The 13558-nt window shown below is 49.2% G+C and overlaps 1 protein-coding gene across 4 annotated transcripts in view; it reads right to left on the bottom strand.

The window, feature by feature from the left end:
• LOC121279294 (nucleolar transcription factor 1-like) overlaps positions 1-13558 on the bottom strand; it is a 164309-nt gene that overhangs the window by 12797 nt on the left and 137954 nt on the right. For all 4 annotated transcript variants that reach the window (XM_041190432.1, XM_041190430.1, XM_041190431.1 and 1 more), the window contains 3 exons: positions 3174-3262; positions 1345-1534; positions 364-411 (listed from right to left, as the gene is read on the bottom strand). In XM_041190432.1, coding sequence (XP_041046366.1) covers positions 364-411; positions 1345-1534; positions 3174-3262 — 327 coding nt within the window. The remainder of the gene's footprint in view (positions 1-363; positions 412-1344; positions 1535-3173; positions 3263-13558) is intronic.

The raw sequence follows: 13558 nt of genomic DNA, 5'->3' as shown, positions 1-13558 counted from the left end.
GGAACAGGAGGAGGCCATTCAGCCCCTTGAACCTGTTACACAGGAACAGGAGGAGGCCATTCAGCCCCTCGAGCCTGTTACACAGGAACAGGAGGAGGCCATTCAGCCCCTCAAGCCTGTTACACAGGAACAGGAGGAGGCCATTCAGCCCCTTGAATCGCTCTGAACATGAAACCCCACTCATATGTAACAAAATGCCAGTTCATTTAAATAATGCACTGTAGGTTTGTGCCCAACGGGCCTAAGTCGCTGGGTCTCACGAGAGAAGCCAAAGGGGAACTTGCATCAGGCTATATTGTGGTCCAACGGGACTTAGAGTGTTGACAGAGATTTTCCTGGTGTTGTCACTGGTGCGATACTCACTGCGGTCATATATTCCTTGTACACAGTTTGTTCTTGTGGAGACAGAGACTGAAAGATATCAAAACAGCATCAAATTCAAGTTATTACTTTACAATATCCAATGCAAACTGTCCAACAGGTCTGTCACTGTATAATACTGGGGTACAGTACTGGTGGGGATGGGTCTGTCACTGTATAACACTGGGGTACAGTACTGGTGGTGACAGGTCTGTCACTGTATAACACGGGGGTACAGTACTGGTGGGGACAGGTCTGTCACTGTATAACACTGGGATACAGTACTAGTGGGGACAGGTCTGTCACTGTATAACACTGGGGTACAGTACTGGTGGGGACAGGTCTGTCACTGTATAACACTGGGGTACAGTACTGGTGGGGACAGGTCTGTTACTGTATAACACTGGGGTACAGTACTGGTGGAGACAGGTCTGTCACTGTATAACACTGGGGTACAGTACTGGTGGGGACAGGTCTGTCACTGTATAACACTGGGGTACAGTACTGGTAGGGACAGGTCTGTCACTGTATAACACTGGGGTACAGTACTGGTGGGGATGGGTCTGTCACTGTATAACACTGGGGTACAGTACTGGTGGGGACAGGTCTGTCACTGTATAACACTGGGGTACAGTACTGGTGGAGACAGGTCTGTCACTGTATAACACTGGGATACAGTACTAGTGGGGACGGGTCTGTCACTGTATAACACTGGAGTACAGTACTGGTGGGGATGGGTCTGTCACTGTATAACACTGGGGTACAGTACTGGTGGGGAGAGGTCTCTCACTGTATAACACTGGGGTACAGTGCTGGTGGGTTCAGGTCTGTCACTGTATAACACTGGGGTACAGTACTGGTGGGGACGGGTCTGTCAGTGTATAACACTGGGGTACAGTACTGGTGGGGACGGGTCTGTCACTGTATAACACTGGGGTACAGTACTGGTGGGTATATGTCCGAGAACACAGTGAGGCCACTCACTTTGAGCCAGGCTTCCAGGTCCATCTTGTATTCCTGCTGCTGCTCCTCTACGAGCTTCTTGTAGACATCCTTCTGGGTCTGGCTCTGTTTTTGCCACCTCTTCCCGATCTCCACCATCCTCTCCTTCAGTCCAAAGTGGTTGAGCTCTCCACTGGTCAGCAACTCCTGGGAGAACATCTGGTAACCACTCCTGCATGTATCAGTACAGCAGAGATCAGGGCAGGGCAGGACAGGGTGGGGAGTGGACAGACAATGCACAGTGAGTGGACGGTCACTGGTGGTCAGTTGGTGGGGAGTGGACAGACAGTGTACAGTGAGTGGACGGTCACTGGTGGTCAGTGGGTGGGGAGTGGACAGACAGTGCACAGTGAGTGGACAGTCACTGGTGGTCAGTGGGTGCGGAGTGGACAGACAGTGCACAGTGAGTGGACAGTCACTGGTGGTCAGTGGGTGGGGAGTGGACAGACAGTGCACAGTGAGTGGACAGTCACTGGTGGTCAGTGGGTGGGGAGTGGACAGACAGTGCACGGTGAGCGGACAGTCACTGGTGGTCAGTTGGTGGGGAGTGGACAGACAGTGCACAGTGAGTGGATGGTCACTGGTGATCAGTTGGTGGGGAGTGGACAGACAGTGCACAGTGAGTGGACAGTCACTGGCGGTCAGTTGGTGGGGAGTGGACAGACAGTGCACAGTGAGTGGACAGTCACTGGTGGTCAGTTGGTGGGGAGTGGACAGACAGTGCACAGTGAGTGGACGGTCACTGGTGGTCAGTCAGTGGGGAGTGGACAGACAGTGCACAGTGAGTGGACGGTCACTGGTGGTCAGTGGGTGGGGAGTGGACAGACAGTGCACAGTGAGTGGACTGGTGGTCAGTCGATGGGGAGTGGACAGACAGTGCACAGTGAGTGGACGGTCACTGGTGGTCAGTTGGTGGGGAGTGGACAGACAGTGCACAGTGAGTGGGCGGTCACTGGTGGTCAGTTGGTGGGGAGTGGACAGACAGTGCACAGTGAGTGGACGGTCACTGGTGGTCAGTCGGTGGGGAGTGGACAGACAGTGCACAGTGAGTGGACGGTCACTGGTGGTCAGTGGGTGGGGAGTGGACAGACAGTGCACAGTGAGTGGACTGGTGACTGGTGGTCAGTCGATGGGGAGTGGACAGACAGTGCACAGTGAGTGGATGGTCACTGGTGGTCAGTTGGTGGGGAGTGGACAGACAGTGCACAGTGAGTGGACGGTCACTGGTGGTCAGTTGGTGGGGAGTGGACAGACAGTGCACAGTGAGTGGACGGTCACTGGTGGTCAGTTGGTGGGGAGTGGACAGACAGTGCACAGTGAGTGGACGGTCACTGGTGGTCAGTCGGTGGGGAGTGGACAGACAGTGCACAGTGAGTGGACGGTCACTGGTGGTCAGTGGGTGGGGAGTGGACAGACAGTGTACAGTGAGTGGACGGTCACTGGTGGTCAGTTGGTGGGGAGTGGACAGACAGTGCACAGTGAGTGGACGGTCACTGGTGGTCAGTTGGTGGGGAGTGGACAGACAGTGCACAGTGAGTGGACGGTCACTGGTGGTCAGTCGGTGGGGAGTGGACAGACAGTGCACAGTGAGTGGACGGTCACTGGTGGTCAGTGGGTGGGGAGTGGACAGACAGTGTACAGTGAGTGGACGGTCACTGGTGGTCAGTTGGTGGGGAGTGGACAGACAGTGCACAGTGAGTGGACGGTCACTGGTGGGGAGTGGACAGACAGTGCACAGTGAGTGGACGGTCACTGGTGGTCAGTCGGTGGGGAGTGGACAGACAGTGCACAGTGAGTGGACGGTCACTTACATTGGTGGTTTCTTTGGCTCGCCATCAAATTTCAGCTTCTTGGAGTTGTGTGCTGAGGTCAGAGACCAGCGACTCTCCGTGAGCTCCCGCTGCAACAAAACAGGAGCTCCTGTTACAACAAAGTTCACTCTTAAAAATACTGGGTTTGTGCGGCCGATACTGGTGGGCGGGATGACAAGGTGGCGTTACTCATGATGTTGTGGGGTGAGAGACACTGGGCAGGGGCAGACTAGGTTTTACCAATTCATCTGCAGGATGGCACCTCAGAGAGGGCAAGGCTGCAGTAAGTAGTCAGCACTGGAGTAGAACATATCCTTTAGGTGTTTTTGCTGTCTGCAGCTCATTTGTTTATGTGGACAGTGGTATACAAACACTAAGCGAAAATGGCCAACTTACACACACACTCGAGGGAAGATTGGAGAAGGGGAGAAATGGTTCAGAGGTTTCATTACAGTATTAGTCTGGGACCTCAAGGGATTTCAATGTCCATCACCACTACTGACTGAGCTGGCTGAGTCCTAAAGAACACATCTGCCAGACTGGGTCTGTGGCAAATGGTAAGGGAACCAATAAGAGGGAAAAGTCTACTTGACCTCATCCTCACCAATCTGCATCTGTCCATGACAGTACTGGTAGGAGGGACCACTGCACACTCCTTGTGGAGGTGAAGTCCCTCCATCGTGTTGTGTGGCACTATCAGGGCACTAAATGGGGTAGATTTTGAACAGATCTAGCAACTCAAGACTGGGCATCCATGAGATGCTGTGGGCCATCAGCAGCAGCAGAATTGTACTCAAACACAATCTGTAACCTCATGGCCCAGCATATACCCCACTCTACCATTACCATCAAGACAGGGGATCAACCCTGGTTCAATGAAGAGTGCAGGAGGGCATGTCAGGAGCAGCACCAGATACACCTAAAAATGAGATGTCAACCTGGTGAAGCTACAACACAGGACAACTTGCATGTCAAACAGCATAAGCAGCAAGTGATAGAGCTAAGCGATTCCACAACCAATGGGTCAGATCTAAGATCTGCAGTCCTGCCACATCCAGTCATGAATGGTGGCGGACAATTAAATAACTAGACGGACAGGCTCCACAAATATCCCCATCCTCAATGATGGGGAGCCCAGCACATCAGTGCAAAAGATAAGGCTGAAGCATTTGCAACAATCTTCAGCCAGAAGTGCTGAGTGGATGCATTATCTCAGCCTCCTCTAGAGGTTCCCAGTATCACAGATGCCAGTCTTCAGCCAATTCGATTTACTCCACATGATATCAAGAAATGGCTGAAGGCACTGGATACTGCAAAGGCTATAGTCCCTGACAATATTCCAGTCATAGTACTGAAGAATTGTGCTCCAGAACTTGCCACACCCCTAGCCGAGCTGTTCCAGTACAGCTACAACACTGGCATCTACTCAGCTATGTGAACAATTGCCCAGCTATGTCCTGTACACAAAAAGCAGGACAAATCCAACCCAGCCAATTTCCACCCCATCAGTCTACTCTCTATCATCAGTAAAGTAACGGAAGGGGTCATCAATAGTGCTATCAAGGGGCACTTGCTTAGCAATAACCTGCTCACTGACGCCCAGTTTGGGTTCCGCCAGGGTCACTCAGCTCCTGATCTCATTACAGTCATTACCACAACGCCTACACCCTCAGACACTCCCAGGTGCCGGGGCTCTTCAGTGTTCCAGCCCGGCTGGATGGATGGCTGCTGGGTGACAAGGGCTATCCCCTCAGAAGGTGCTCATGATGTCTCTCCACCATCCAAGAACAGAAGCTGGGCAGCGGGCCAATAGGAGCCTCCACAAGGGCGGTGGTGGAGGGAACCATTGGTCTTCTCAAGATACACTTCCGATGCCTGGACCATTCAGGGGGAAACACTACAATACCCCCCAGAGTGGGTGTCACTGACAATGGTCACATGCTACGCTCTCCACAATCTGGCACTGGCAAGGGGGGGGACTCACTGTAGGAAGAGGATCTTGAGGCAGCTCCACAGGCCACAGAGGATGAATCTGGTATTGAGTCAGAAGAGGAGCAGAGTGAGGGGAATACTGAGGGTGTGGAGGCAGAGCTCGGTAACCTCCAGGGAGGCAGGGACACCAGGGACACCTTGATCCAACACTCCTTCAGCTCAGCTGCCAAAGATCAGCTTCCCCCTCAGGCCAGGGCTGCTGCCTCCATCCTGGGTGTCTGAAATGACCCTTTCATTTGCACCCAAAGTCCACTCAGTGCTCAATAACGTACCCAGCCCCTCACGTCCAGCATTACATCCTGGTGTACCCTGCACCAGAAAGAAAAAATATGAAGCATACTCAGGTCATCAGAACCAAAGGAAATTTAATGTTATCGTCACATTGAAATCATTATGACAATGTTCACACCAGCTAACATACATCAGAAAATCACCCGTGGACTGTCCTTCTTGTGCTCATGGTGCCTTAAACTTATGTTTGTGACTCCTGCGTCTTGGTGCACCCTCCACTCACTGGCACCAGCACTGGAGACAGCTGATGATCTGGTGTCTTGTTGGTCTTGATGACCTTGGCAGTTGTCCTTTGGCCAGTGGAGTGGCCAGTGCCAGGGCCGGCATCTCCCCAGTCACCGCAGCCTCATCAGATAGCACGATCACTGGCAGAGGGGCAGAGGAGCTGCTGGCATCATCCAGAGCGCCCAGAGAGAAGCCCACAGAGACAACAGGCAGCCTGTGCACCAATGTGAGGTCGCTCTGGACTGTCCTGCTTTCCATCGATGGACGGGCACCTCGCTGGGATCCTGGGTGTCTCATCATCTCCCACACTGACACTGACCACCTGAGCTCATTGCCTGTGTGAGGGCTGCAGGTCCCAGCACATCCCCAGGGACCCCTGATTCTGTCCCTGGAGCTGCCTCTCCATGAGAGTCGCCACATGGACTCCTCCACACGGAGACCGTGGCACACAGACCCTCATGGATCTGCACCAGATCCTCCCGCACATCCCACTGGACATCCAGCATCTGCTGCCTCAGGGACGACTCCAGAGGCTCATCATCTGCCTTCGACTGAGCATCACCCTGGTCTCTAGCAGCTCTCCGACTGCCAGTGCCTTGGGCACTCTCTGTCTCCGCCTGCTCCTCAAGCGAGTGTGAAGTGTCCTCACCAATATGCACCGACATTCTAGCTGCTGATCTAATGCCCACCGAGGTGCTGGTATCTGTGCTGGTGCCTGGTTCAGAGAGCGGGTGGGACGCAGATGCAAGTGAAGCCCGGTGATCCTCCATCATCAGGGGTGGCCCTTTGGGTTCACAGAGCGAACGCCTGATGAACCTAAAAGGGAGAACAAGGACATGTCATTAGTATCGGTCATCACACTGTCACTGTGCATGCCAGGCACCCTGGTGAGACAGTGGAGGCCTGCATCACGGTGCCATCATCTTTCAATGGTCAATGGGGACTCCAGGTTTGAGGCTCCCATCAATGAAGAGGCTACACTAGAATGTTTACACAATCCGAAACTCTCACCTCTGCGCACCGCACTCTTACCTTCGTCTGACACCCCTGGCCTGTCCACAACCAGTCGCACAGGGAGCATGTCGGCTCTCCAGCTCTAGGGTGTCCTGCTCGAATCTGGTGAGCAGCAGCAGGTATGGATGGGGCCTGCCCCTGTACATACCCCCTCTGCTTGGTTATGGCTCATCTTCTCCCGAAAGGACAGAGGAGCATTGATGAGTCCACTCTCTACCTGCAGCTCCATTGCAGCCTGGCCGACCCCAGCTGAGGAACAGCTCACAGGGCAAATCCGAGTCGTGGCCCTCGAGCCACAAGACTCTCAGTCCCAGCAGCCAGGACTCACCCCCTTGGCCAGCTCCAGCGTCATTGACAGTTGGCACTCAGACTCTAATACCCCTGAGCTCCACGGGGGAATTCCATACCTTAACACTTCTCCACACTGACCCAAGCCAACACAGTCCTTCCTGAGCACAGGAGGACATTGAACTGCTCTCGGACTGCACCCATGGTGCACTGCACCATGATAAGGCTGCTCACCAGCGCTGCCAACTCCTCCCATGCCCTCTTTGTGAGGTGCGGTGGCCTCCTCCTCCTATCTCTGGGCAGCCAGCTCCTTCAGCAGGCACTCATCTGAAAAGCAGGGGGGGAAAGTGCTCTGCCGCCTGACCTCTCCAGCCACACTAGACGCCATCCAGACAACGCAGAACGGACGTCCTTCCAAGACAGCCTTTCTGGGACTGTCCGGGCCATTTTTAAACTGGCCGCCAGGTCACCATTGGACCCAGCAGCCAACAGGCCCTCACCTCCGCTCAGCCCTTCCCGGCCAGTGAAGAGCTGCGTTTCACTCTGGGTGGGCCTTTTTGGCCTGCCAACGCAAAAGCGCAGCCGGGGGCTGATCACAGATAGCGGGCCATTTCCCAGCCCCTCCTGGTCCTGCAGACCTCAATATTCTGTCCCTAGGGACTTTTGGAAAATTAAAACTAACACATAAACTATCTCACTAGCCGCCTCTTTTAAGGTCCTAGGATGAAGTCCATCAGGACCCGGGGACTTGTCAGCCCGCAGCTCCAACAGTTAGCTCAGTACCACTTCCCTGGTGATTGTAATATTCTTGAGTTCCTCCCTCCCTTCCATTTCCTGTTATTCCTGGGATGTTACTTGTATCCTCCATCGTGAAAACCAATGCAAAATACCTGCTCAATTCATCTGCTTTCTCCTTATTTTCCATTATTAATTCTCCAGACTCACATTTTTTGGCCCAATGCTCACTTTATTAACTATTATCTTTTTAAAATATCTATAGAAACTGTTACCATTTATCTTTATATTTCTAGTTAGATTACTCTCATAGTGGTGTCCTAGACAGCCACATAACTAAGGAAGCAGGGAGGGTTTTAAACTAAATAGTGGGGGCAAGGGATCAAATCTGGGAAGATGTGGTAAACCAAAGAGTAGAGATGGGCAAGAGAAAATTTTTTCCTCTTTTTATTAATCTTTTAGTCACGCTTTGATGTTCTCTATATTCTGTCAATCCTCTGACCTGCCACCCGTCCTTGTACAATTATATACTTTTTCTTTAAGTTTGATACTATCTTTCTCATTAGAATGTAACTATTCTGTGCATTCTGAAAAATCATCTTAAATGTCTGCCACTCGCCTCCATTGACCTATCCCTTAACCTCATTTGCCAGTTCACTTTAGCTAGCTCTACTTTCATACCCCCATAATTGCCCTAATTTAAGTTTAAAAATTAGTATTAGACCCACCCTTCTTTCCCTCAAACTGACTGTTAAATTCAATCATATTATGATCACTGCTACTGAGGGGATGCCTTTACTACAAGGTCATTAATTAATCCTATCTCGTTGCATAATACCAGGTCTAATATAGCTTGCTCTCTGGTTGGCTCCAGAACACGCCATTCTAATAAACCAGCCCAAAAACATTCTATGAATTCCTCATCTAGGCTACTTTTACCCACCTGACTTTTCCAGTCTGTATGCAGATTAAAATCTCCCATGATTATTGCCATACCTTTCTGACAAGCTCCCATTATTTCTTCCTTTACATTCCATCCTGCAATGTGGTTTCTATTACGGGGCCTGTACACCACTCCCCACAAGTGAGTTCTTGTCTTTATTGTTTCTCATCTCTAACCAAATCATTTCTACATCCTGGTTTCCTGAACTTAGGTCATCCCTTTCTAATGTGCTAATACGATCATTAATTAACAGGTCCATCCCTCCGCCTTTTCCTAGTTTCCTGTCCTTCTAAATGTCACATACCCTTCAATATTCAGATTCCAATCTATGTCATCCTGTAACCATGTATCAATAATGGCTATCAGATCATACTTATTTATTGCTATTTGCACTCTCAACTCATCTGCTTTGTTTCGAATGCTATCTACATTCAGATACAGAGCTTTTTAGTTTGGTCCTTTTATTATTTTTGTGACCTCTAGCCTCATCTGCTGATTTGCTCTTAGATTTGCACTCCTTGTCATGGTCTGTTTATCATTTCCCATATTAACACCTTTTTCTCTTGTCCATCTCTACTCTTTGATTTACCACATCTTCCCAAGTTTGATCCCTTGCCCCCTGCTGTTTAGTTTAAAACCCTCCCGACTTCCCTAGTTATGTGGCTCGCTAGAACACCAGTCCCAGCACGGGTCAGGTGCAGGATGTGAAATTTGAATTCAATAAAGCTCTGGAATTATAAGTCTAATGATGACCATGAAACCATTGCCGATTGTTGTAAAAACCCATCTGGTTCACTAATGCCCTTTAGGGAAGGAAATCTGCTGCCCGTACCTGGACTACATGTGACTCCTGACCCACAGCAATGTGGTTAACTCTTAAAAATGCCCTCTGAACAAGGGCAGTTAGGGATAAGCAATAATGCTGGCCTAACCAGCAATGCCCACATCCCATGAACAAATTTTTAAAAACTACACAGTAGCAACATGAGTGGTATTCACCACTAACAGGATGCTGCTGTCAAGCCAATAAGATGTTCTGCCTATCACATAAATGAGTAATGTGGTATACGAATTTCAGTGCCAGTGTGATGCCAGGAATGTAGGCCGTATGTCCCAAAGACTAGTGGATCGTATCAAACAGCATGTGCCAGCCACTGTTCGCAATGGGCAGGGTACAGACTGTACCCAATCTGCCCGTGCTCGCAAAACTCAAAACACAGTGTCCCTCGTCATGTGTGATTCTGCCTTTGGACATTTGCTAAATAATCCTCAGTGTGTTAGGAATTATACTGAGAACCAATTGAAGAGAGTCAGTCAGGTTCACAATGTGGCACATTTGTGTGTACTGGAAGCTACATATATTAATACACAGGGCCCTGTTCCTTGCAGACAGAAAGAACATGTACATGTGTTGCGCATGTTTCAACTTGAAATAAATGACAGCCATTCACTGATTCATTCCTCAGGGCAATGCCTTGACCAAAGGGGGTCTAGCTGCCTGGTTTAAATTTTAAACAATGCTTGGCAGTTAACTGTCAGTCACCATCATGGCAACACCATTTGCCAACCAATCAGCACTCTTTTCACATACAGTATAAATTGTTGTCTTCCCCTTATATTGGTATTCTTGCGAGTATCCTGATGAGTGTAAGACAAAAAGCTTTGACATATCTCTTTTTTCAGTAATATTCAAGGCCAATACTAACAAACGACAAATCCAGAGATTATGACCTTTGAGGATCTGCCTTTTAATTTAATGCCTAGCTCTTCATACTCTCTATGCAGAACCTCTTTCCTACACTTACCTATGTCAATGGTGCCTACATGGACCACGACCACTGGATCCTCTCTCTCCCCCCACCACTCCACCCCACTGCAAGTTCCTCTCCGGCCCTGAGTAGATATCCCGAACCCTAGACTGGGCAGGCAACACAGCAGTCTGGACTCATGCTCTCGACTGCAGAGGACAGTATATTCCCTGACTATGCTGTCTCCTATTGCTATCATATTCCTCTTCAATCTCATGACTTGAATGACATCCTTTACCACGGTAACCATGGTCAGTCCACTCAGCCACCTTGCAGTCCTTCTCCTCATCCACACAGGCAGCAAGCACCTCGTGCCTGTTGGATAAAGTCAGGGGCTGAGGCTCCTCCATCACTACATGCTGGTTCCTCTTACCTGCCTGACTCGCAGTCACACCCTCCTGTTCCTGACTGACCAACTCTAAGGTTCTGTCTGACCTGAGGGGAGTGACTGCCTCCTGGAACAAAGTGTCCAGATAACTCTCCTGCCCTCTAATGCCCCACAATGTCCGCAACTCAGACTCTAGCTCAGCAGCTCCACGCTAAGTTTGCCTCAGCTGCAGACACAGGCTGTCTGGGATTGCAGAGCATTCCACAGGGTCACAGGGCTGGCACATCACCAGACCTGCCATTTCTGTCCAAGCTTATTTATTTAACTAGTCTATTAGTTAATAATTTAGACTGATTAAGTAATGGAAAATTGCACTCACCTAGCTTGGAGGCAAGGAAAGAAACTCAGCAACCACAGGAGGCTGAAAAACAGTAGGAATAGGGGCAGCTCGTTGCTCCTGTGCCACAAATTCCCACCTGAACCAAATTCCCAACTCCTCACTCAGTCTACGTCTCATTCAAGCATACTCTGGTACACACCCCTTCCTGTGTGCAGGTTTAAAATCTCTCTGCTTATATAGAGCCTCTAATGACTCACTAGCTAGCTCAGCTTTCTGTTACAGTAATTAACACCTATTGCGGGCAACTACTTTCAGCTGATTGACAGATAACTGCCAGTTCAGGCAGCTCCCTGTTTAACTTGCCTATTCAACTGACAATGTTTGAAAGTAAGAACCTAAACTCCTAACCTAAATTTAAACTTAAGGAAAGCTTACCAGAAATTCCCACCTGAACCAAATTCCCAACTCTTCACTCAATCTACGTCTCACTCAGGCGTAATCTGGTGTCCACGTGCCCCTTTCTGCCAAGTCAAATATATGTCTGGAATCACATGTAGGCCAGACCAGGTAAGGATGGCAGATTTCCCTCTCGGAAAGACATTAACGAACCAGATGTGTTTTTACAACAATCGGTGACAGTTGTCATGGTCACTATTACTGAGACTAGCTTTAGATTCCAGATTTATTAATGGAAATAAATTCCACCAGCTGCCGTGGTGGGAAATGAACCTGTGTTCCTGAGCATTCATCTGGGCTTCTGGATTACTCGTCCATCTTCCACGTCAATGACATCACCTCTCATTCTTCTAAATCCCAGAGAACATAAGCCCAATTTACACAGCCTCTCATCATAGGTCAATCCTCTCATAACAGGGATCAATCCAGTGAACCTTCAATATACTGACCTTCCTTAAATATTAAGGCCAATACTGCACACAGTACTCCAGATGTGGTCTCACCAAAATCCTTCACAACTGTAGCAAGACTTCTTTATTCTTGTACTCAATCCCCTTGTAATAAAGCCCAGATGCCATTTGTTTTTCTAACTGCTTGCTGCACCTGCATGCTAACTTTCTGTGTTCCTTGTACAAGTATACCCAAGTCTCTCTGAACAACATTTACAAGTTTCACACCTTTTAAAAAACACTTTGCTTTTCTATTCCAGTCACCATAGTCAATAACCTCACATTATACTCTATCAGCTTCTTGCCCACTCAATTTGTCTCTGCAGCCTTTGTCCTCCTCACAGCTTGCATCCCCACCTCGCTGTGTCGCACCAGTAAACCTCAACACGTTACTCTGTCCCTTCGTCTAAGTCATTAATATATATTGTAATTAGCTGAGGCTCCAGCACTGATCTTTCTAGCACTCACTAGTCACAGCCTCTCAACTCCCTTCTCTCTGCTTCCTGCCCATTAACCAAACCTAGTGTCTTAAACCTAAGTAAAGACTATTACAAGGGATTTTTAAAAATTATTCATTCATGGGATGTGGGCTTCGCTGGCTGGACCAGCATTTATTGCCCATCCCTAGTTGCCCTTGAGAAGGTGGTGGTGAGCTGCCTTCTTGAACCGCTGCAGTCCATGTGGTGTAGGTACACCCACAGTGCTGTTAGGGAGGGAGTTCCAGGATTTTGACCCAGCGACAGTGAAGGAATGGCGATATATTTCCAAGTCAGGGTGGTGAGTGGCTTGGAGGGGAACTTCCAGGTGGTGGTGTTCCCATCTATCTGCTGCCCTTGTCCTTCTAGATGTTAGTGGTCGTGGGTTTACAAGGTGCTGTCAAAGGAGCCTTGGTGAATTCCTGCAGACAGAATTCCTGAAGACAGAACTGGCTAAAGTGGAAAGGGAAAACAGGTTAAAGGGGTAGACAATAGAGAAAATGTGGCAGAAATTTAAGGAGTTATTTTGTAATTGGCAAGAAAGATATATTCCACTGAAGAAGAAAGAGCACCAGAAAGAGGTACCAGCCATGGTGACTAAGGAAGTTAAAGGTGGTGTCAATTTGGAAGAAAAATCACATAATACTGGGAAGATTAGTGGTAGGGTAGAAGATTGGGAAAGTTTTAGCAACAGAAAAGTGAGTGAGTGTTGGTTCTCGAAAGAGTGAGAATGGGGTGTGAATAGTAGATGGTAAGGAACTGGCGGATGAAATGAACAAATATTTTTCTTCGGTCTTCACTATAGAGAGTATAAAATATTCCAGTAATAGCTGTAAATCAGGAGGTGGAAGGGAGAGGAGAGCTTGGTGAAATGACAGTCACTAGGGAAGCAGTACTGAGCAAACTGATGGAGCTGCAGGCTGACAAGTCCCCAGGTCCTGATGGACTTCATCCTAGAGTCTTAAAAGAGGAGGCGAATGAGATTTTCCCTAGATTTCGGAAAGTAGCCAATAAACCCCCTGTTCAAGAAGGGAGGGAGG

The sequence above is a fragment of the Carcharodon carcharias genome, chromosome 6 (genome assembly GCF_017639515.1).
Source record: "Carcharodon carcharias isolate sCarCar2 chromosome 6, sCarCar2.pri, whole genome shotgun sequence".
In the NCBI taxonomy this organism is placed as follows: Eukaryota; Metazoa; Chordata; class Chondrichthyes; order Lamniformes; family Lamnidae; genus Carcharodon; species Carcharodon carcharias.
Note: the sequence above shows the minus strand (reverse complement) of the source record. Positions and strands in the feature narration are given on the sequence as shown.